This window comes from Pleurodeles waltl, chromosome 2_1 (assembly GCF_031143425.1).
Source record: "Pleurodeles waltl isolate 20211129_DDA chromosome 2_1, aPleWal1.hap1.20221129, whole genome shotgun sequence".
NCBI lineage: Eukaryota > Metazoa > Chordata > Amphibia > Caudata > Salamandridae > Pleurodeles > Pleurodeles waltl.
Genome location: NC_090438.1, coordinates 895,950,621 through 895,976,427, shown reverse-complemented (window position 1 = coordinate 895,976,427; position 25,807 = coordinate 895,950,621). Strand labels below are relative to the sequence as shown.

The 25,807-nt window shown below is 42.9% G+C and overlaps 1 protein-coding gene across 14 annotated transcripts in view; it reads right to left on the bottom strand.

The window, feature by feature from the left end:
- The window catches only part of PTPRM (protein tyrosine phosphatase receptor type M), a 1,480,454-nt gene that overhangs the window by 706,413 nt on the left and 748,234 nt on the right, over positions 1-25,807 (bottom strand). For all 14 annotated transcript variants that reach the window (XM_069218824.1, XM_069218808.1, XM_069218810.1 and 11 more), the window contains exon 11: positions 19,409-19,511. In XM_069218824.1, the coding sequence (XP_069074925.1) occupies positions 19,409-19,511 (103 nt within the window). The remainder of the gene's footprint in view (positions 1-19,408; positions 19,512-25,807) is intronic.

The window sequence follows — 25,807 nt, the reverse complement described above, 5'->3', positions numbered from 1 at the left end:
AGTGCTACAGTGAATGCTCTGTTGACTCCCAATCTATTTCAATATAGAAACAAGCAGAGGAAGACACTGAAAGCAAGGGAGCCTTCAGTATAACAGTTGTTCATTTCTGTGAAATGAGAACAAAATACTCTGTCGTGGCAACCCTTATGAGAAGTCACCAGGGGCGAAGGGTGGGTGGGGGGGGAGGAAACGAGAAGCGCATAGAGGATGAGGTGAGGTCGGGAGAGCACAAAGAGGAACAACAGAGCAGGACTCATGGGAGGGAGCCAGCAGAAAGGACAAAGTGGACAGAAGTTGTGAAACAGGCCAAAAAAGCATTCACACTGAAGCACAAGATGCATCCAAATAGCCAATATCCATAGGTGTGAGTTGAATGTTCCACTGTGTTGCACTTAGACATGATTAACAATATCTGAAACGAATAGCTGAAAATAACTGGTTTGAGAACTCCAGTGGTTGAAAGAGCGGACCCAAAGCCTACTCTAGGAATATTGTAAATATTAGGTCTATTTGACTGCTTTGCTGTCAATCCCATCCCTACAAAAGTACAATGACATTTTATTAAGTCAATGAACATTTTATGTCAGTTTCGTGATGGCTGACTGCCAAGTGCTTGAGAACTCATTTCCACAACTCTTGAGGAAAGCTGGTGAGCTAGCATCCCTATGTTAAAGCCTCTTTCGCAGCAATCGTTTTAAAATTCTGTAAAGAAAACTAATTGTTCTACCATCACAAAACATGATGTAAGACAAGAACGTGTTCTTTGCCTTCCATTTCACAGCATGTCTTTACCACATACTATTACAGCTACAGCAATCACATTTTTGCATGCATTACCATACTGGGTGCCCTTCCATTACGTTTTTTTTTTTATCCCCCCCCCCCACATTAGGGCCATCAATACTACCCTGGCATAGACATAGTTCCACAAACTCATATACATCCCTAGCCCCTGCTCAAATTTCCATTACCAACCGCTTTGATCCCTTACCAAGTCTCTCTGAAACTGACTGACGGCAACTCCTCTTTGACTATTAACTCCCCGCAAATGTCCCTGACTCTACAAGTCTTTGTCTGATGGCACCCACACCAGGGTTGGATCAGAAACCAGTTAAGTCGCCCCTGGGTTTTCAGTTATTATCTTGGCACATTGCAGGGATACATCAGAAACTGTGCAATGACACCTTGTTATCCTTTACCCAAAATGTCAATATTATATTCTGCCAAGAGACTTTGGCTTTAGAAACTATACATGTTGAAGGTTTAAAATCTGTTTGTACTCCGCCACCCTGTCAGTTTCAGGAAAGGGGGTTTAGCTGTTTTAGTCTCTCTAGCCGTGAACGTCAAGGTTCTGGCCTCTGATCCATATTATTGGACCTTAATGCTGTCCCGGCCTAATCTGGTCAATGTATTATCAATCAATGTTTATTTTAACCTCTTTTCAGTACAACCAGTTTGCATTATAGACAAGTTGGAGAAAACTGTAGCAGATTTAATTCAAAGTGAAAGTAATCACGTTTAGCTAATTTGAGCAGGAGATTTTAATATTGTTAAATGTACCAATAGCGGAAATCATGTTTGTGGAATTACGGATGGGCAAGGTGATAATATTAATCATTTTATACATTCAGCATATGGGGAATCCTTGAACCAGATAGTTTGAACTCACAATCTACACTTGCCATCAGATATGCAAGGCCTGGGTTCTACTAATTCTTCTACATTTGTTGGAGGAGGCAAAGGCAGCATGCAGACTTTATTTCACTTTCAGCAGATCTGACTTCTAAACTAGTGAGTTATGAAGTGTGCCCCTCACCATTTAATGATCATAATCCGATTGTTAGTTTTTCTTTATTTTGCAATCCAGCCCTAAAAATAGGAACAGGCCCCCTTTACAATACTCAAGCCAATAAGGGGGTTTGTATGAAGTAAGAAACTATAGAACCAAATATATTTTTTGAAGATCTCATCACTGATACCTAAAAGGACATAACATGCTGTCTTTCCACCGTCGTTGACCCAGTCAAATTCGAGACAGCTTTACAGCGATCTGTAGAATGGTTTCATGTATGTTAACAAGGGAAAAAAATTGAAGGAACATGCAGCTCACTCATGGTTTAGTTCTGATTGTGCTTCTGCCCTTAAAGCCCTTAAAAAGGCTACCAACACACTCTTATGTAATTTGGGTGCTATTAAGATGGCTAGAAAGGAATACAACCGTGTCTTAGAAATTAAAAAATGAATTAAGTCAGAGCCAAAGCCTTGGAAAATCTGGAAGCAGCAGCCCAGTTAAGAGATGGCAGAGCCTTCTGGGAGAATGTAAATCACCTCTTATTCTCAGAACGCTCAGCTTCAGGCATAGAATGCCATATTGCAGCAAATGATTGGGACTCTCACTTCTCCCAAATTTATGAGCCAGGCAATCTGGCATTAGAGAAGCCACCTTCCTTAGACTGTCCAACATACTTCACATCCACCGAACTTCGGTTTAGTTACTCCATCGAAATGGCAGATGATTCCAAAGCCATCCTGAGTTCTCGAGCTGAGAAGGCGCCAGGCCTGGTGGGGTCCCTATCGACTTGTTTAGGCACAATTCAACCTTTTGGGCTCCCTCGATAACTAATGTACATTGAGCTGCTATCGGGAGAGGGTTCTGGTGACTCCTTGAGGGAGTCAATTATAGCATTGATCTTAAAAAAAAAAGGAGATAGGTAACTCCCACCTGTTACCGCTCAATTTCGTTATTAGATTTAAAATGTTAAGGTGAGTAATTTTGGACAATTTGAAAGATTGGGCTGAGGCAAATTCCTTTTTTCAGAGGTCCAATATGTGTTTTGGCCAGGGCTAGGCACTGTTGAAAAAGTGCTTAACTTATCCCTGGTAATAGGGAAATATGTCAAAGCCAGGACGAGTGCCATATACATGGCTTTTATGGACATCTTGTGTGCCTTTTACTTGATTGACAGGGGGAAAACTATGGGAGCTGTTTGATCGGGCAGATATTGACCCTGCTTTACTAGACCTTCTTGAGAGCCTTCATTGGGATGCTTTAATGAAGGTGCACTTTACCCAAAACACTGGTTGCACTCGATCAATACAGACTTCAAGAGGGGTTAGGGAGGGCTGTATTTTGGCACCTTTTTAATTTTTATTTCACAATAATGTCCTTGACTCGGCCCTAGTCTCACGTGTTAAGGATGTTCCTAAAATCGGGCCCTGCCCAGTTCCTGTTCTCCTATATACGGATGACGAAGTTCATATGCCCCATGCAGCCAATAGTTTACAGGCCCTGTTAAATACATTTAACAATTTCATGAGAAACCTTAATTTAAAAGTCAATCATCAGAAATCTTTTCTATTGATCAAAGAACTACTCAAAAGGGGAGACCCCCCCATTGTAAAGGTCTCAAATTTTAACAACTTTGGTATGTTGTTTGATGTCACTCTGAAACAGGGCAGGCTAATTACCCAGATGGTGGTACCCTGCAAAGTGATCTGTTGCTTTGTAAAAAAGCAAGACCACAAGCCTATAAGAGAAATAATCTTATTATACAGGAACAAATGTCTTTCACCCGGGACGTATGGAGGGGTGATGGGGGGGGATTACGGGGTTCTGCTGCCTGGGTAATTTGCAGTCAGTGGAGAACAAATTTTTGTGTAGACTTTTGGCCATTTCCAAAACCACACCAAGTTTCATCTCACACCTTGAACTTGGTTTGGGTTATTTGGAGGACTATGTGAGAATGGCTCCCTTATTATTGTTGCTGAAATTGTGGGCTACACCCAAGACCAGCTTTTCATTGGAAGGTTTTAGAGCACTTAGGGCCTGATTTAGATGTTGGCGGAGGGAATACTCGGTCACAAACAAGAAAGATATCCTGTCTGCCATATTATGATCCCCATAGGATAGAATGGGATCATAAGATGGTCGACGGGCTATCCATCACGTTTTTGAGGGAGTATTCACCTCTGTATACATCTAAATCAGGCCCTTAGTCATATAACATGGCTGCCATTTCCTGGCTGGCATACGTCAAGGAAGTCTTTCGTGATCTTGGGTTCAGTCATTTTTTTAAATCTCCAGGTTGCTTTGGCTTCCATTTTAAGGAGGTGGTGAAACAAAGGTTCTCCTCAGACAGGGAAAACGCCAGAATAGTAAAGTCCCTTGATATGGTCTTCATTCTTCAATATTTGCCTATCTCATCTACTTGAGAGATGGAACCGTACTGATCTTGGATGGTGAATCCTGAGCATAGATTCTATTTTACACATTTAAGATTAAGTATGGTCTACTTCGTAAAAGAATTCCCACAGACAGGCTCTTGGTTTACCTCTCTTTCCTGGTGGCCCTGTGACACAGTTTTTCTACAATCTACAACACGCCTTATACTCTCTTGCGCACTGTAGTGCACTTTAAGATCGTCTTTCCTATGCTTTCTCTTACATCATAGAAATTTTAGTATACACAAAGAAGGGTTTACTTTTTACAGTGTTTAAAATCACTATCAGTGTGTTTCTCAGTTATTAATTATATTTCTTCCACTCTCAGATTAAGAAGTAAATCCGCTTTATAATTATGCTAATTTCAAATCTTTTGTCTGATTGTATAGCTCTTTTTCAATTTTATTACTTTATTAACAAATTTCTATAGACTGCCTGCTTGCGATGACGTATTCTTAACATATCTGCATCTAACAAAACAGGTCCAAAAATGATGTTTTTGTTATATGGATGACGCTGGGGTGGTTTGCTACACAGTACTCAGTTATTTTTTTACTAATAGGCACGTCTTTTTATTTTCGCATGATTTGATCATTTTGAAAGTTTGTTTTAATTATTGAGCGATATCAATGTTTAATTTTACGATGATTAAAGATTTGTACTGACTGCTTAAATAATCAATGCTTAATATGAGTCAGTGGTTACCAGTGAGGAGCTCCAGCACTTATTTTGGGGGACCGTCACATGTTTTTCACTTAACAGATATTAAGCGATTGTAAGAGAGGGAAAAACACACAGATCCGAAGGTTGGTGGAAGAAAAAGAAAGCAAAACCGTCACAAAATGAAAACTAGAACCTGCAAGCACGGGAAAAAGGGGCAGGGCGTGTCTGATAGTGGATTAAAGACTACCAGCCTTTGTATTCGGAGCACCAACATTTATTTGCCCTGGCTGTCAACTTCTGAATAATACTTCGGGTACCGGCACTCTTTCTTTCACATATTAAACACTGTGCATAACCACCCAGTAGACTCTACAATGAATAGGTAAAAGCACAAGCAGTAACAATGCCGGTCAGAAACGCAGCTCTCAACGAACAAACAACAGAGTGGATGCAAATACCATCACCTTCCTCTCAAAACACGAAATTGCAGTAAATATATCTGTTTTACAGCACTATTTTGGAAAATCACCCTCCTTTCTGACGTCAAATCAAAATGGTGGGGTCAGAAATAAAATTTAAAAATACGACAAATTGCCTGCTTTATTTCCTTGCAAAATCGAAATAACAAAATCTACAATGTGTGCTTTTGCTCCCTTATGTAATGGACTAATTATTTTATTTCTTTATTTTTCATTACAGAGTAATGACAAATCATCTTCCAGACACTTCTTACGCCAGGCTGCGCCTGGTTTGATCACCAGGAGGTTGGATAATTAGGTGTGTTAGTTGTTTTATGTGAAGAGTCGAGTTCTTCTCCTTTGATAAATAATGGGTCTGGAAGGTTTGTAATCCAGTCATGTTTTCTGGGTATGCACAACATATATCCAAAAGGGCCACATAAATGTGGAGAATTTCCATGGAGAATATTTCCATGTTTGCTCGTCATTCTCAAAACCGGACTCTGTACTTCACTTGTTGGTGGTTAGCAGAGCCCAGTCCTAGGTTTGAAAACAAACAACAATAAAAGTGTGGCTATCGGGAGGGAAGCAGGAAGGAGATTTAGTAAGAAAAACATCGTGGACCCTGCCTGCATGTCATAGGCAATTGAAAGGCAGTCCGAATATAAGGCAAATCATCCAGATGTAGTCTTTCGACTGCTGTCACCAGCATTCAGCCAGGCACTACAATGATCCATTATGTACCCATCAGACGGGTTGCATACGATCTGTGCGGTTTATATTTAAGTTGCAGCTCTATGAGCTCATTTGGAGTACGTGATCAAAGAACAGATGGGTTGGGCACTAGACATAAAATGTAGTCCATCAATAATATCGTTGAGAAACTGCTGGCTGGATGGGGCTATATACATACATATACTTCCCTTAGTGAAAAGTGATACTGAACAGTTCTGTTTCAAGTGCATCCTGAGGCTGAAGAGGTAGAGTTCTAATCTCAGTATCAGTTCAAAATAACCCATACAACGGGTACCTGAGTTAGTTTGGGAGCTTTAGGAGGAGGTGTGGTTTGTCCTGCAATAATCTAGCCGCCCCTTATGAAAGGCTCTCAATAATTTTACTCATGGTTGGCTTAGAGGTATTGCAGGCTTTTCACAGCATGGAGGGTTGAAAAATGGTGCCTAGATAACGTCCATGATTGGGTACACTACAGTCAGGTCTAGATTAAAAATGAAACCCATACACAATGTTAACTGGGATTAAATCTGGTTGGAGGGTTGAAGAACAGCCGCAAAATAAACGTTGTTGCATCTACTCAAAACCAAGATCTCTGCTGAAGCACCCTTTAAACACAGGTAATTCTTCCTTGTCCAGAGCAATATGTCAGTGATTTGTACTGATCATCTTCGTCCATACCCAGGAATTAAAGGCACCTGTCAACACTGCAGATTAAGAGAGGACAGAAGAACAAAAAAGAGCTTCTCCAAAGGTCACAAAACTTTCTGCTGATCTTACTTGGTCATAGTTTCTATGTCATGCTTCAGACGCCAAACTGTGCAATTAGAAACCTATGGGCTTCTGCAAGGACGCCCAGTAGAAACTGACTACTTGCATCTTTTAACACATTTCCTGTTTACATGACAAATCTCTGCACTTTCCAAGAGGTATCTGTTTTGAAAAATGTTCAGGATGAAATATGATGTTCTGGTAGTAAACAGTTAAATCACTTTCGGAAATGCCGATTTGTAGTTTGAGATAGACTATTTTTTGATTTTGACCAGCTCAACCATCTCTAAAGTAATATTGATTTTAGTAATAGCAGCAGTTCTGCATTGTGCTGACGGGTACTATACTTCCTTCAACCAGAACCATTTGCTACTATAATATGCAGAGAAACATACACACTCATACCATGTGATAACAGTAGCTCTTTTATGGAGTAACATACCTCAGATTGCAAACACAGGGCATTTGTTTGTGTGTTTTCATTGATCAAACTGTATGGATTCCGTTAAGCGTTATTTCACTCCGATCATTTATTCTCCATAGGCCAAGGGTCTTGAATCTCCAAACCCATCCCTCCATATTCCATTCCCCTGGCTGGGCCCTAGGTAGCTTTAACAATATAAATGTTGCACGACACATGCCCACTCTCTACCAAACAGGGACTCCCTTTGTGCCTTTCTTCACATTTTTGAAGCACTTTGATATTTCTCGCTGTGCTTCACAATCGTTTTTAGGGCTCGTACAGATGCATGGTGTTACTGAGCTGCAGTCAGACAAAATGTCAAAAGATCCAATGCCACAGTCAGTTTTTTTCAAATTCAAATACTTTCTTTTGTGGATTCCCATGGATGAAAAATCAACCACCTGAGATGGCTCTTCCAAGCAATTCTAACAGAAGATTTGTTGTCTATCATTTAAGAGACCTAGTGTGACTGTTGCTCGCCACCGTGACTGAGCAGAAGTCATGTGTTTCTCTTTGCATGAAGAGATTAAATGCTGACAAAATGGAGGAGGAAGGAGAGGATCTTCTCCAATTCAGCAAGGGGGGGTCCAATTGTTCCCAGATGTTAGCCATGCAACAGAGAATATAAAAAGCGGGTTCAGAGCAATCTCTAAACTGCTGGAGGGTTGGCAAAGCATCTTCTGGACAGATCAGATGATAGAAACCAGTTGTAAAAGTGCTATAGTTGTACAAAAAAGAATGTGGCCTTTAGTTTAGCGGTCAATGTTGACATTCTTTTTTGGTATGGGCGATGAAATACAGGGGAAGTAGGCCATATTTTGAATGATAAAAGAGGCACCACTGTTCTGAAAGAATACGGGCTCCTGGTCAACACATCTTGAGATGGCCGAACCTGGGGAATAGTATTTTCAGTAAAAGGTTCATGCTTCCCTGCATTTTCAGTTAACCAGTGTTTTCATTTACTGTTTTATATTGGGAATAAGGCACTCTTTGAACACTGCGAGTGCAGGTTGAGGAATGGGAAAGAACCAAGAAGAGGCTTTTATAAACCAACTAAGATTTTTAGGAGAAATGTACAAAACTTTTTTTCTTTCACAAACAATCCAATTTGGAGTTTGAAACTGCAAAAATGCTTTTTCTAATGTACCAATTCCTTTTTAGGAGTCAGTACATGTTTATTGTCACTTAAAACGGGGTTGCAACACCATATCGATTAGGTATTTGAAAGCAACATGTCATTGGCTTCCCTTTCTTCTAAATACCAAATTGGAATGGATTATATTGATGCTTTGCAACCGTAATCCAGTCAAAAACACTGAAAAGTTACCCACTACCGAGTTGGGGTAGTATCCCGGTTGTAAAATGTAAGTGGTCCTTTTTGGATCCCCTCTCCGTTGTGACTGTTAAAAAAAAAAAATTGTGGAAAGTACATCCTTTCTACCACTACCAACTCACAAAAACACACATTTTTTTTTTTTTTTTTTTTAAAGGAAACTTTTTTTTTTAACACACTTTTTTTTTTTTTTTTTTTTTTAACATAGCACTATTTTCTTTAAGGAGAACGGGCTACACTTGAAAACATTGTACTTTATTTAAAGGCCATCAGAAACATTGTGATCTGCTGACCCTAGCTGGTCACCATCCCTGTGAAGGCCACCAATCAGTGCAAGTAGCAATTTGTGACCTACTTCATTATTATCCATGAAGTAGGGGTCGGATTACAACTCACCCTGAATTGGAATTTTACATACTGATACATAGGTTGGCTCGTATAATTCTACATTGGTCGTAATTTATTTTTGGCACCACAAACTGGTCAATCTGGCCCATTTTTATTTTTAAGACCTGTTGAGTTTATAACTGAAAATTGCAATTCCCACTACAGAGCTAATTATCTTACCTTATTGCAATAAAGGCCCTCACAGCAGGTCTGGTTAATACTTGACATTAACAGTTAATTGTGTTCCTTAACCACTTCTCACTTTTATGTCCTTTTGTCTCTTATCTACATCATGAATTTCTCTTTATTAAGTGACACTACATTAATTACATTGCTCCTCACTCTTCGACACAGCTGCATCTTACCGGGGCTACAAGAAAAAGGGAGGCGTATGGCGGCGGCGTGAGGGAGGAAGAGGGGGGATTTTAATAATATAAAAATAGTTTAAAAATACCTTACCTGCGTGCTGCGCCACAGCTCCTCTGTCCCCTCAGCAGGCAAAGGCTCCCAGCCTGCCCTGCCGGTAAGCCTGACGCTGCTCAAAGCAGCGTGAGGATTGGCTGGAGCACCCAGGCACTCTAGGAGCCTGTGTCTTTTCTCTCCAGCCTGGCAACACAGTGCCGGGCTGGAGCGAGCACAGTGTGCATGTGTGTTTGGCCGGCCTGAGACTGCCGGCCAAACACCCATGCGCACTGAGGGGAGTGCACAGTGCACTTCCCTCGTCCCCGTCACCCCGTGGCCCCGGCCCTTCAACAACAAAAGGATAATAAATATTGTTTATTTTCCTTTTGTTGTTCAAGGTTTGCAATGGCTGCTGCTGGCAGGGGGCGACGATCCAGCGCCATAGCGGAGGAGCCACCGCGGCTTCCACAGAGAAGTCTAGTGCTAGGCCCAGCTACCTGAACGTGAGAAGCTTGTCATTTGTAACAGCTTACTGAGAACAATCTGAATCCGATCTTGGATGTGGAACTATCCTAAGGAGCCCTTAACGTCCCCGTTAGGCTCCACAATCTTAGCAGCTGAGAAACAAAACTAATGTGTGCATGCAAGTGGTGAATGCTTTCTGTTTTCATTATTTATCAATCTTTGTAGTTCATCCCCGTGACAAATGGTTTGCATGTCTGTCATGGGGAGGTAGAAGAGCCACTCAAACTGTGAAGGCGTTTTAGCCCAATAAAGGCAAAGAATGATAGAACTATCTGTTCCAGTCATGCATTCTATTGGCTGAAGGGCAAGGGGAACCAGAAATCGACCCAGCAGTATCCCAGCCACAAAAGAAAGCGTGCGGAATGGGGTCTGGCTGGGCTCCATTTTGTCTGGTTTCTGTGTACCCACTTATGAAACTGTGACCTCAGCATGGGGCATCTTGCAAGAAAACTGCAGGGAAGAGGTTTCATCAGAGAGGAGGCTTAGGCGAGCTGCAGCTTGGCTCGAATGAAGGACCTTCGACCTTTGTTCATATTTAGATTAAAAATATTTAAGCTCGGAAGATGTTAAGTTCAGAATTCTATATAATCAAATACGTAAGTATTTTTACGTTAACTAAGACCTCTCATTCTGGCTCAAATGTTTGGAGTAACATGTAGAGGGCAGATGGAGAGTTTCTCCTGTTTCAGCGCCTAGATAGAGGGCATTTGGAGTACAGACAGCCCCCAAAGTGCCGACATGATTTGTTTGCCAATGCACAGTGGCAGAGGCAAAACCTTCAGATGTACAGTCCACTTTCTGATCTGGTGCAGCAGTGCCCTGGGTTGTGATGTGCATTTATGACATGCATAACGCAGAACACAGCCGATAAAGCATTTATTAAGAAGCAACATGAGAGGCTGTTGAGGGAATCACATCAAACGTACAATTTACATGGAAGGTGAGTCGTCGTGCTTGGCCGCCATTTTGAATTTGTCTTAAGCAGGTTAGACATTCTGCCAGCAGTCTAGTTTGCATCCTTGAACTTTTGCCTCTGGTTGCTCTGGTCAAACCATCAGCATTCATAAAGGACTAATAGCCCAATAGGGATTTTATCAATTGTGAAGTTTTTCCATTCTTACCATCACCTCACTCCACCTAGCACCAGAGAACCTTATTTACTGGATGTGATGCACCAGTGTTTTTAGGTTGTTGTGATTTCGTTTACATCTTGTACACATTCCACCGTGAAGGCATTCAACTCTAACTTGAGCATGGAGGCTTTAGATATCTATCAAGTCAGGTTTTTTCAGGCCAATCCACCATTTTAATGCCACCCATTACTCCGCAGAAAACTGCCAAATACTGGCTTAGCCAAATGGATATGGGTCTCAAACTAAAAGCAACTGACTAATCCCTTACATAATTTAGCCCTGTCCCAAGCCCATGACAAAAATGCTACAACATAATTAACCAACACTGTGTTAACGTAAGAAAGCTCCAAGAGATAGCAAGCACAAAAGCTCCAAGAGATAGCAAGCACAAGCCTGTTTACAACCAAAACCGGTCCAGAAATCTTTGTTACCAATGTCTTCTAGGTGCTGGTTCAGCTGTACATGGGCCTGCCAGGGTAAAAAGTATTCTTCAGTATGCTGTAGTATAAGCACAATGATGTCCATCAGCTCAGTGACGCTACTACATGTCTATAAAGCAGTCCTCCTTCAACAATTGCTTCAAAGATTAGCTCCAAGGCGCAACTGTACACACAATGTACATTACACAGAGACCAATCGCAAGCTGTTTAAAGTGGTGCATGCAAACACACCTTTATTTATTATTCACAGAGAGTATGTAGCAGAGAGTTGTTTTAAAAGTTGGGAACTTTCTTTTTTCCTTTTTTAGATAATACCAACTTTGTACTGTATAAAGCTGCCCGTCTTCTTTGGAATGCGGCTCCTCTTTTTAAAGGTGCTCAAATATTCCCCAATAAAGTGTGATATGGGAGTGGGGTGGTGTAAAAACCTGAAAGAAAATTTTTCTATGACCCAGATTCTGAACAAAGCACACTGACTGATGATTAAGGAGTAGTCTGGGTAAAAGGAGGTAGAGCACCAGTGGCCAACTCTCCTTGCCTAATGTGCCTCCTACCAATTGGCAGTAAACCAATCCTAGTGGCTACTGAGGGTTAAGAGTCAACTACCAGGCAAAGTCACAGGTTGGCCGGTACTAATCGAAGCCCAAAAGGTTTGTGTAAGGGTTAAGAAACCCCCACATTTACAGAGGATTCTGGAATACCATTCCGCATATTTGCTTCAATTATTCGAAATGCATGACAGTATTTTGTTCAAAGTGCACAGCATGCCTTGTTTCAATTTAACTCATGGGTGAATTCAGATGGAATAAGATACATTTTCAGTGGTAAAGTCACACACATCTAATATAATTAAGGTCAGTCAATTAAACGTCTAATAAAAGGGGAATACAACCCACTGAGCTCCTCTACTGATAACTCACAATTGCATTTAAAGAAGGCCCCTTTAGTTCTCTCCAGAACAACAGAAGACAAATGAGCCATAGGAGGGAGCTTCGGGACAACATCCATGGCATCACCAAGCCTACCATCCGCCACCTAACACGCAGTGGAGCAGTCAAGGCTATCTCTGAGGAGACCCACAGTGTGCTCAAGGTCTTCCTGGAGAGCGTGATCTGGGAGACCTCGCTTACATTAAGCATGCCTTCAGTTAGTTTCCTCGATCTTGCCCTTCTTTTTCAGTAAAAATATAGGCTTCCCCTTTCAAGGGTGGAATGCTTCAAGCTTGGGAACATACAAGTGTTTCCTTAAGCAATGACTGGGATATATCCTGTGAAATCTGAATGCCTTCTTCAAAATGAGGATATTAATGGAATGGTGTCATTTTGTTCATAGTGAACAGCCATATCTTCCTTGGATATCGAATGCTCGCTGAATAAAAGATTACCGAAGTTGTCTCTTTTAAGAGCAACGATTTGTATGTTTTTCATTTGTGTGTGTCAAAATCACTGAGTCACAAGGCGATTCTCTGATTCTCTAAACAGACACATGCCCAGCCAACAAAAATACCTCATAGATGGAAACTCTTCATTCAGTGAAGATGATTTTAAAGCGGTATGTGAATTTGTTGACAAACAAATCTGGTGAATTTATTCGGACAATCCTTCTTCCAACAACCAATGTGCTTTTCACCAAGAACAGCATTCAGTAAACTCACAAACCTAACCTGATAAAAGTCCTCCTTGATGAAAAAAAGGTTTGGGGGCTAGTTTGCTTTTGCCAGGTTTTCTTTCTGGTCGCTGTGTTCTTTTTACATTGGGTGGGAGCCCAGGCCCTGATCCTTCTCCCTTCTTTTACCAGCTGCACTCTCTGAACTCTCTTTATTCCTCTTACCCTCTTCTACCTACTTCCACAAGGTTCTTAATCATTTACTGCTCCCACTTCAGCCATAGCTTTTTGCTTCCCGTATCACCGAGTCACAGGTCTGGCTACGTGCTGTCATCCCTCTCTCCTTTTAGTTTACTCGTCTTTTCCTTTTTTGTTGACTGCGCATTCTCCATCCAGACTGAATCGGGTGCTCCTTCTCATCCAGGTAGCAGAAAAGATAAAAAACAGACCATCCATTTTGCTTTTAACCCAGAGTTGTTTTTTAATTAATTGTTCTTACTATTACTTACATACAGGCAACAATAAAAAAAGATCTGTGTGTGTGCATTTACATGACAGAGTTGGCGTTAAATCTCTGCAATTATAGTTAACGACTCCATTCATGAGGAATCACAGAATAACTGACGCCTCTTTCCCCCTTGATCGATTTGGACAAAACACAAGAAATACAGTTTAATCTTCCTTGCTGATGATGGATACTGATGTGCATTCCGGACAAAAGGCTCAAAACTTACAAATGGGGGGATGGAGTACTAGTCTTTCCTGTTATTCGCTGCTTTTTCTTGATTATAAACTATCATGGATGAAACTTGACTGATTGCAGAAGTAAAACTTGAGGACAGTGAGGTGACAGCTAAGATTAAGGCATTACCTTGACTCTCATTCTCACCATCACTTAGTGATGGAGCTGGAGGGAGCAGTGATGCCACAGTCCCTCCTGACGTGGTCTTTGCTCCCAGCAGTGCTTAATTTGTAAATAAAAACGTGTTGGTGCTCAAAGCCCTCCTCTTAAACATGCGGCTTCTGCAATTAAATGTGAGAACACGGAATACTGAGGTGGCGTAATCCTGAAGCCATCTCGGGCCTCCTCAATCCATATAAAGCCACTCACTGCCCCTTCAGCTCACTCTTGCAGCTTTCTACTTTCACCCTTTGTGACGCTTTTTCTTTTTTCTATTCCTTCGTCTTTCCCATATGTGTCTTTTGCTCGCAGTGAATGCTTGAGGCAGAAGAATAAGCCCTGGCCCTCAAAAATAAGTGCTGGTGCTCAGCACCGGAAACAGCAAGCACAAATTAAGCACTGGCTCCCAGTGCATCTCCTTCCTGGCGAGGGCACAAAACTGCATGCCTACCGTAAATGTATGTAAAAAAAATTTGCTAGTGAAGTCTCTCTTTCTGCGTGCACCCCTCCACGCCTCTTGCCGAGTAATATATATTTTGTTTTGTGAGCAGATTTCTCCTTGGCCGGGATGGAGTCATTATCCGGGTAGCTAAAGGGAGGAACGTGCAGAATTCTGTCTGAAAATTTGGTAGGCACTCAGCTGTTACTGTGGCCATTAGAGTGAGGTGCACCGCTGCCCTCTGGCTGTCAGCCCCGCCCTTAGGTGTCCCAGACAGCACCACTTGACCCCAAGACCAGGCTCCACATGCGATGGAGCTGCTGCCTGTCTGCGCCTGCTCAAGGTGAGCCGGAGGCCCGAGCTCTTGCGTCAGTGCCATGTCACCATACATGGCAGCAGGTGAAAAGAGCCACTCTCCACTGGAGGCATAGTGGGGAACTCGCCTGTTGAATGTGCGAGCTCACTGAAACTCAAAGTTAGACTGAGTGATGCATGATTAAAAAAATACACATCCCAGTGAGCTTCCCGTCACTCTTTTGGGTAGCCAATATTGGGAAGCATTAGTGATCTGCTGCCCACAGGTGTTTTAATTCCTAATCTTAGAGAAAATTGTAAAATGGTGCAAGAGACATGAGTGCCCAACCTAAAGAGGAAGGTTCTTGCAAAGGCATAAGCTCAAATTCTGAAACCTGATGCAAAATATATTCTTAGTATACCTGCCATACTGTCATGTTGTAAACCTGGGGTCAGGTCAAGAGCTTCGTGGTGACAGTTCCTTAGTTAGAGCAGTTAGAGCATTTTTCCTGCTGACCTCACCCTCCCACTGCCCGAGTACGCAGACCAAATATCAGAATGCAACAAACAGTCCCATAATCCAAAGGGAGCTGGAGATAGCGCATGCGTAATGGTTGGTTCACTTCCATTGAAGAAACAATTTTTTTCATGTTTTGCATTTCTTGTTAGAGTTGGAAATGAGCAGTGAGAGAGAGAGTATGTTGATGAGAATGGAAGAGTTTGTGTGCTTGTTACTAAGCAGCTGGAATGAAAATGATTTGCAACAGAAATTGTAAATGTAATTTTGCTTGTGCGAGTAGGTACTGGTATTTTGATTGTCCTGAGTTGCTATCATAAACTAAAACCTACTCCTTACATGCAAATGATGTACTTTGGGCAATGTAAAGTATTTCTGCACATTTTTTGTCCCAGAGCATTTGATCCCACCTACGCATGATCAGTACAGGTGCAGTTTCGGATATTGTACATTATATATTGTCCTCAAACGCAGCCCTCGCCGCAATCCACTCCTGAGCTCCTCCGGAGCTGTGGAGTCTGATGGGAGACGGCATGAATGAGTCAGTGGCGGAGCGGGTACAGAAGAGGTGGCTTCCTCTCCCCTCAGCTGCTCTTTTAAGTGCGACTTGGCGACGACGGGAGTCACTGATGAGGAGGGGAGAAGCCGCATCTCCCTCTCTGAAGTTGCGGTGTCCTTCCCCACTCACTCGGCGACAATCCTCAGCCCCTGTATCTCCATCCTTCATCCAGCCTTGAACTTCCATTTTTTTTAATGCAAATGAACACTGAAGTCGAGTACGTTGGCACGCTGCCCATTCACTCGCTAAAACCGGGTATCATTAGAGGCCATGAAATCAGGGGACAATAGGCCGCCAGGAATCACTGGGGATGGGCGGGGGCAGGGTCGGCACCGGGTGAGTTAACCCCGCACGAGGCTACATGGAAACAATTAAGTTATTAGAACAGGCCCCTTTGGGCAGGGATTGTCTTCCATCACGGGCTAATAATGCCGAGACGGGCCTTTAATGCTGCGCCCCTGCCCTGGCGCTTATTCACTTTCAGGCTGAGCGGGTGACAACAGAAGGGGAAGAAAACTGCAACCCGAAAGACAAGGATGTTTTTGTTATTTGAAATCGTATTTAACCCTCAAAGACGGATACGGTGTTGCCTGGGCCCTACAATTACGACATTATTTTTGCGTGTGTGTTGGTTCCCTCTGTCATTGCGAAGGGCTGTATTTCCAGATGTGGCAAAAGAAATAATGGAAAGCAATAGTGAAAGGGACAGCCAGTGACCTCTGCAAGCTTTCACTTTGCATGGAGATGTTTCCCAGAAGTCGTTCTACCGTAAGATTTACCAGACACGATGGATAATGAACCGATGTGGGAGCAGTGACAAGTGCTGCTGGCCATGATCTCTCGCTGCTAACAACGCGTGGTATTGCAAAATGGTTTCTGATGTTCCTGACCCACAATCATACGGTTCAGCGCATAAAAATGAGCAACCTGAAGCAGGAGCTCCAGTGTTATAAGCAAAAAAAAAGATCTCCACTTGTTCTGAGGTGCTTCACCACACAAAATTACGATGTTTCTTATTTGATATAATGAAATCTAATGATGTTTCATTAGATATGCATGCTTAACTATTTGCGTACAAAAACAATAACATTGGAACAAAATGTAATATTTAAAACACAAGTAACTCAATTAGCTAATATAACCATGTGCTATTGCACTCTACTCGGCACATTAACAATCCTGCTAGTGCTCAGCAGTTGGGGTAATTTTAGTACAAATTTCCCTGATCTGACCCAATTCTGGCAAATAAATATGCCCACAGTCTGTCTCTCCTCCTTGTTCCTGTACCTACACCACAAACAAGCAGCAACTGGCACCAGTATTATTGGCATTCTGACTGCCAATATCTGCATTCCACACACGCTCACTACTGAGAGCTATGCAAGACATTAAGACCCACTCCCCGATTTAAAAGGCTGACCATTGTTGAAGGCCTAAGGGCCTATAAAGGGGAATTTAATGGCCTGTATAAACTGATGTGGAAGGGTTGAAAGCTATTAGAACATTCCACCAGATGCATTTCTGTGGTTTGGTACATTTAAAATGTGAGCCTAACTATAACGTCCCTGTAACCTTTTTTCTTCAGTGAATTTCAAGTTTTTTTTTTAACGTAAAGTAATTTTCATTACAATACGTAAATCCAACCACAGGTGTGGGAGGTCGTCAGCTGTGTGTGGCAGTGGTTGACCACAGAGCATGGCCTGTGGCCAGTCCCTGCAGCCAACCTCTATAAGAACCCAACCCCGCACTGCACGCGACCTTCAGCCGCGTGCAGGGGAGGTTAGCCGCAGTGCCTGGCCTGCAACCAGGCCTGCAGCCAATCCCTACAACTATGCAACCCTAAGCTGCACACAGCCTTCACCCATGCACAGTAGGTATTGACCGCAGGGGCTGGGCTGTAGCCAGTCCCTGGGTCCAACCACTATACCATCCAAATCCTGCACGGCCACCCTCCCCAGTGTGATCTGGGCCCTGAAGACCCACCTCCCAGGGCCCAGCTGAAAGATATAATTTTTGGGGAGGAGCGGGGTGGCATGCCCACCCTCCGTCCACCCCAAGCTAATCTCGGCCCCGGGGATCCCATCCTCAGGGCCCCGGTCTATACTTGAAATTTGTTTGGGGGGGGGAGCCACGCAGCCCCCCGCTCCAGGCCAATTTCAGCCCGGGGACACCATCCCCCAGAGCCCAGACTAAACATTTTTTTCTTGGGGGTAAGGGGAGCGCGTGGCTCCCTTCACCAGGCCAATCTTGGTTCTGGGGCCCCATCCTCCAAGCCTTGGCCTAAATACAGATATATATTTTTTTGGGGGAAGGGAGGGCACCCAGTCACAATGTTGGGGACTGCAGGGGGAGCCTGAGGGCCCCTGTGGTCCCAGCCAGCTCCCCAGCTCCAGTGGGAGCCGGCATAGCTGTCACAGAGAGGGAGCTGTTAAAGCAGCTTCCTCTCTGTGAGAGCAATGTTTCCTCTGTTTCCCTGCCAGCATCTCCTCGGGCAGAGAAACAGAGGAAACCTCCACTTGCATGAAGTGAGAGCTGTTTGACAGCTCTCACTTCATCTAAGCAGAGTGTTTGCTCTGCATTGGTGGGAGCTGTCAGCTCCCACTAAGTCACTGCAAACACCTATGTTCTGGGGGTGGGAACCTTGGGACATAGCAGAAGCCGAATCGGGGGGGGGGGGGTGGCAGCCCCCAGGACCATCAGTGGCTCCTGGAGGGGGCCTGTGCGGCCCCTCTCCCACGAAAAGAGCCCAGGGAGGTTTTACTGCCCGGGTCTGCGGGAGTCTGAAACAGACTCTCTTTCTATTTTTTAATATTTGCCTCAAGGAGGTGGTGGTGGTCCCTGGGGCTGCAGGGTGTGCATGCCCACCACACACAATTTCCTGAATACCCTCAGGGAGGGCCCTAAGGTAACTGTAACACGTGCCCTCACCATGCATTGCTAATTACCCCAGATATTACAGCAGTCATAAGAACCTCTATAAAGGCCATAAAAGTATAAATGAAACATTAGCAGTCAAATAAAAACCTGTGCTTGGTGGGAATACAAGTTATAGTTACCTTAGGGCGCGAGTTAGAGTTACCTGAAAGAACTCAAACTATAACTGCTGAATTTCTATGGTTTTGTACGAGTACATTCAGAACCTAGTATGTCCCTGTAACCTTTGTTTCTTTCAGTTAATTTCTATGCTTTTTAAAAATTCTATTTCCTGACTATAATGTCTCTGCAACCTTTGGTTTTTCAGTAAATATATATATATATATATATATATTTTTTCCCCTGGCATCCAGTTGAACCCTGAAAGCAGCAATGAATATTTGACAAGTTCAGCGGTCAGTCACACAGCAGTGCTCCCCCTTGTTTCCTGGTCTTCAAAGGGCAAGCAGCGTTAAACAATGCTAGAAAACTAGCCATTAAAAAACCTTTAATTTCCTCTGGCTCTTACATGTAATTAGAGCAAATACAGACATTTATTCGAAAATGCAATTCAAGATAGAAAATAATCCTGAGAAAAGGCATTTTCGCAATTAATCAATTGCAATTTGATAAGGGTCCTTCTTCTTCGTACCTTACAGGGGCGCCTCTGCTCTGAGCCGGCTTAAGCATAATTGTCACGGTGCTGTCCGTCTGATTCAAAGGTGTCTCGAGTTCGTACGTCGGCATCAAGGGAGCTGCAGAAAGACAGCATGGAACAGAACCGTCATGTTTGTTCAAGGTACTGGAAAGGGTATTAATAAGACACTTAAAATCAAGCATCAAAGGACATCTCTACAGGTAAGTGTTTTCTTATTATTTTTAAGCACTCTTACCGTTCTTTCATCTTAAAAGTCTATAAAATTGATGGCCAAGCTATCACCAGTGACGTTGCCTATTCTGTACAGCCTCAAACAAAGGGCTGTATCGTGAAGAGGTGCGCTAGCTGGGTGCAGAGTCAAGCGCCTGTTTTGGTGTTTTAGGGTGTCTTAAAGTTGATACGTACAACTCGAAATTTCTTTAAGTTAATACATGATCTTTAGACAGAACAAATCAGAAACAGGAGAACATACAATCTCTGTTCAATGCTCAGGACTTGTGCTGTCCGCATTTTATTAATGAACTCAGAAAGATACAGAGTTATGTATGAACTTTAGATTTCTCAAACACAAGAAAACAGGAGCCCTTCTCTGTGCATACCTTTAATTTAAAGTTGTGAGTAGATGGAGCGCCTTCGTGTCAGAGATGTGTTAATCTGGCACTGTAACGGTGGGTTCCAAATGAGACAGGTGTCAGAGGTGAGTGGGTGGGATAAGAGTAGTTTTAATCTACTATTGTGTTAGTAATTGTCTAACCAGTGCAGTTGGTATTGCAGTCTTAGCAATTTCAGCCAAAAGAATTAGAATGCAATTATCTGGCCTAATGACTGAAGACGTTTCAATTAGCTGAACTTAATGAGCTGTTGAAGGGCGGTCACATAGGTCTACCTGACCTTCTGTCTGAGTGTGTGGATGTGGTTTACAGTTGTTTCTAGTTAGTTCTCTTGGTGAGTTTGGGCTAGATTGGTCAGTGGTTGTTGTGGATATCCATTTGCACATTCCTCCCTCTGATCTTACCGTGATGGGTATGTCTAAGAATAAATGTCCTAGTTACGTTGACAGAGGCAATACTAAGCCTGACCTCAGATTGAGTCTTTCTTGAATTGCTTGATGCAAATGAATTTCTGTCATTGATGTGGATCTTAATTTACCCAATGGAATAAATGTTTATTTTTCTATGAGCAGGGGGACTTCCTGTTTCATCAATATAGCGGACCCACTTAAACTCTACGGATATGTAATACAACATGGTATTATCCTGAAGGATCTTTATGTAGTGCTAATAACAATGCCACAGTAGTCCATTTAAGCATTAATAGTAAGGTCAATATGTCAGCATGGACCTAGAATGAAGAAAATAATAAACTAATCACTGAAAACTAAATCACTGTTACCATCATCAGGGTCATTAATCAGGGAGCCAACATTTCCCCATAATTTTTGCAGACCTTGATTAAATAGCTCGTACAACAACTTGGATATTGTATGTACACCGTTGTATGATATTAAACATTGGAACCTTCACCATACATGAATAAAAATACCAACAACAAAAAATTCATAACACTTATTTCAAGAGCCCCCTGACAGAAATACTAAAACTGGGTATTTCCCAATCAAAGTGATACATAAAGCACCCATAAATTCAAATATTTACATGTAAGATGTTTCCAATGTAAAATAAATATTTCAGGAATTTCAGGGGTTATTTGGCAACTGTATAAAGCTCCGACGTAACCCAAACAAACAGTGCTGATTTGTACAAAATAAAGACAAAAAGAACAGGACATATAACGTTTGATGAAAGGCGAGTCCTCTACAAGATGTATAAATCATCAGTGCCTCAAATCAATACACCAGTTACAATATCCAATGAATTATGACAAAACTTTTCTTAGACTCATTAAACCCCCTACTTTAACAAGCAGACATACTTGTGGTAGGCATTAACGGATACTAGTTTGCTTAAGCTGATTGTTATTTAGACATTGACTTGAGATGCATTATTAGTTCTGCAAGCTCTCTTTTCTTTACCATTTCCATGATGAGAGCGTAGGACTGGCTACGAAGGATAAGCCTTTGGAATACTCTGCAGTTGTTTCTAAATAGGTTCAAGTTGGTTTAAATGACATGCTTCTTAAATACAAATATTAAACTATTATTAATCCACTTAGTTTATTACCAGTATTATTAGTTTGCAGAAAACATATTAAAATCCATAGCACCTATAAAGCCCATTAACAATCATAATAATGTTGTACGCCTGACCTGTGGTGTCCCCTCCAAAAAGGGACTAACTCATTTAACACCAATGCAGCTTGTTTGAATTGGTGTAAAATATACTACCCAGAGTCTACTTTTGTGGATCTTGTGAGAGAGACAAAGGCAGAAGGAAAAGATTTAAATTATTCATAAGAGAGTCTCTACAATCATGGAACACTTCCTATTGAGTGGTATATTTTGTAAAGGTAGTTTTCATGATTTATTCCAAGGGAGATATGGGATTAAACTCTTCCAGGTGGATACGTAGTGTGACAGAAACATTTACAGGCATAATGCTTGCTTTTCAGATAGGTAATGACTGACCTCTTCCAACTTAATTATTATTATCTATTAGTAGCAGACACGTTATGACAAGAACCAACCATGTTCTTAAACTCTGGTGCTGAATCATTGTACTGCTTAAAATAGCGTTTTGGGCAGAGTTTAAGAACATGGAATGGTGCACCTTGGGACACGGAGTTCGTGATTATCAGGTCACATGATCAACAATTTAAAAAGCACTGGTTTTGTGATCACTTGTATTGTCTCACCTGTGATCAAGGCAGTTGGAGCCGAAACGCGTCAGAAAAAGGAGAGTTGTTGTTCACTCTGGAATAAAGTGTTTGGATGGATCCCAAACTGGTGCCTTAGCTACTTTTGTTCTATGTTAAGATGGGATGATTCGCCCTCATGCGGAGGCTGCCCTGTTAGGGTCTGTGGCCCCTCAATGGAGCGTGTTGTACAAAGATTTTTATTGAAGGGGCCCGACCCGCTTTCCTCAGTGAGAACCACGGCATTTATCCGAGACAGAACGTCAAACGGAGGTGAGCAAGGGATGGGAGAGAGGTGTTTTACCTCCCTTCTAGCTGTTTGGGACCTCCTTATAACAAGAGGAATATGGGCAACAACTTTAAACAAGGACACTTTTCCAATATACATTGTAACTTTGGTGCCCAAAACGCTATTTTATGCAGTACAATGATTCAGCACCAGAGTTTAAGAACATGGAATGGTGCACCTTGGGACACGGAGTTCGTGATTATCAGGTCACATGATCAACAATTTAAAAAGCACTGGCTTTGTGATCACTTGTATTGTCTCACCTGTGATCAAGGCAGTTGGAGCCGAAACGCGTCAGAAAAAGGAGAGTTGTTGTTCACTCTGGAATAAAGTGTTTGGATGGATCCCAAACTGGTGCCTTAGCTACTTTTGTTCTATGTTAAGATGGGATGCTTCGCCCTCATGCAGAGGCTGCCCTGTTAGGGTCTGGGGCCCCTCAATGGAGCGTGTTGTACAAAGATATATATATATATATATATATATATATATATATATATATATATATATACACACACACATAGTACTGGCCGTCACCACTAGGTTATTATTGTTAGGATCATGTTTCCATAGAGAAAGCATTTTTTACTTGCCTATATCTATGGCGGCATTTGACAAATCTTCGCAATTTTTTAATTCTTTTTAAAACAAGTGCCCCGGTGACTCTTGTTGCGCACAGAAAAAAGTTGTGTTTCCCATGTTAATTCCCATAGGACCTTTAGAAATTTGCAGCAAAAAAGAATAATAAAAAAACAACTGTGGGCACCCGCGCTTGTTTTTTTTTTTTTTTTTTAAAGACCCCATGTGTCAACAATAGATTAAAAATAAGCCACAGGGGGCCCCAGGGACCGCCACCCCCCTGTGGCTTATTTTTAATCTATTGTTGGGGGAGGAGGAGGATATCGAGCTGGCACCCCACCAACCACCCCCCTCGCAGCCCCTGGGCTTGATTCTATTTGAATGTGGGGGACCACCACCTCATTGGGGCTTGATTCTACTTAAATGCAGTGGAGCCGTACCCCCTGCACCTCCCCTCCGTGGACCACCACCTCCCCAGGGAAACATGACAAGAAATAAAAAAGGGGGTCATTTCAGACCCCCGCAGCCCCAGGGACCACCACCTCCCGGGGGCTAAATTCATGGTTGGCACCCTCGCCATGCACTGCTAATTACATCACAAATTACAGCACTCATGACATCTTTGGTAACATTATTGATAATGTCACTGCAACATCTGCAGTAAAATTATTGGTTAGGCAACTGTGCATGGCGAGGGCACGAGTTATAGTTACCCTAGGGCACGAGTTATGGTTACTTGAGATAACTCAAACAGGTGAATTTCTGTGGTTTTGTACATTTAAAAATTTACCCTAACTAGAACATCCCTTTAACCTTCAGTTTTTTCAGTGAATGTTTTTTAAAATTTAATTTCCTAACTATAATCTCCCTGTAACCTCTGTTTTTTCAGTGTAGATAACTACAAATTTGGAGAGGGAGATATGCAAGTATTACAAGTAGCACGTTGGCTAAGTTTGGTTAGCCATGAATGCCTTTCAACTGTGCTTTTAAGAGCAATCTTGAGTAAGGAGAGACAGAACACAGAGTGCTGAGATTTGAGTGTGATGAGGAGTTTTTATTCAACAGTGCTTCAGCTGCAGAAAGTAATATATCTGGTAAGGACTGTAGACAAGTAGATGGGATAAACCCTAATGTCTGGATTAACCACTTCAAAAGGGCTCTGTGTTTAGCAGAGAGACAACTAACCAGGTAGAGGCAAAATGAGGTATAATGGGACCGCATGACTAAATTTAGCACTTTGTTCAAAGGGGTTGGGTGAAGAGGAAGCTCCACTAATAGGCAGCTGCAAAAGTCAAGTTTTCTAAGGCCTAGTGCTCAGGCAAATCTTTTAGCCATATTGAAGGACGTGTTTGGGCTCATTTTAAACACTTTATTGGCATTTCAGGCACGGCAATACAAGAGAAATGCACAATGAAAAAATTCATATTCTTATTCACTAGAATTAGACATCTAGGGCAGTAAAACTCAACGCAGTCTCTCCACTGTTTGACAAACCTGTATCAGGATATCTACTGCCTGAAATGTTATGAATGTTTACTACTCCACACTGGACACCTAAAATTAATTGCACATACGTTGCTGAAGTAGATTCCAAAGCGTCTTGTTGACATCCTGAAGTTGGAGTAAAAGATATGAATTCCAAGACAGCAGTAGAAAGAAAACTGATTTGTTACATTTTTGATTAATTCTCCCGGAGATAATTAAGCGCCACAACTGGAGATTGGAGGGGTGGGTGTTAAAATAGAGAGTGGAAAAACGATCTAGGTATCATTCTTGTAAAGGCGATTGGGGATTTGGAGCAAAGAGACTCACCAAGAGATATTGCCTGCACAGAGAATGGGTCAGAAATCGAGACTGAGGTGGTCATTCCGACCTCGGCAGCCTTTTCAATAGACCGCCGAGGGACCGCCGTACGGAAGACCGCCAGTGCTGGCGGTCTTCCGCACGGGCCATTATGACCGTTGGCAGCGCTCCGCCCGTTTCCGGACGAAGAGCCGCCAACAGCCATACTGGCGGCAGGCGGGGAAGTGGAGGTAGCTCCACCGCCACCGCCACGCCAACAGAACACCGCCCAGCGAATCACGACCTGTGATTCGCTGTGGCGGTGTTCTGTTGGCGTGGCGGTGTCGGTGGAGCTGCCCCCATGGGTCCCGTTCCCTCCCGGAGGATCACCGGAACAGGTAAGGTGATCGTCCGCTAGGGAAGGGGGGAAGGGGGGTGTTGTGAGTTGTGTGTGTGCATGGGGGTGTGCTTGTGTGTATGTAGAGGGGGCGTGTGAGTGCGTGCATGAATGCGGGGGGTGTGTGTATGTGCATGAGTGCGTGCATGAATGCGGGGGGGTGTGTGTATGTGCATGAGTGAGTGCATGAATGCGGGAGGGTGTGTGTATGTGCATGAGTGCGTGCATGAATGCGGGGGGGTGTGTGTATGTGCATGAGTGCGTGCATGAATGCGGGGGGTGTGTATGTGCATGAGTGTGTGCATGAATGCGGGGGGCTGTGTATGTGCATGAGTGCGTGCATGAATGCGGGGGGGTGTGTATGTGCATGAGTGCGTGCATGAATGCGGGGGGGTGTGTATGTGCATGAGTGCGTGCATGAATGCAGGGGGGTGTGTGTATGCGCATGAGTGCATGCATGAATGCGGGGGGGTGTATGTGCATGAGTGCGTGCATGAATGCGGGGGGTGTGTACGTGCATGAGTGCGTGCATGAATGC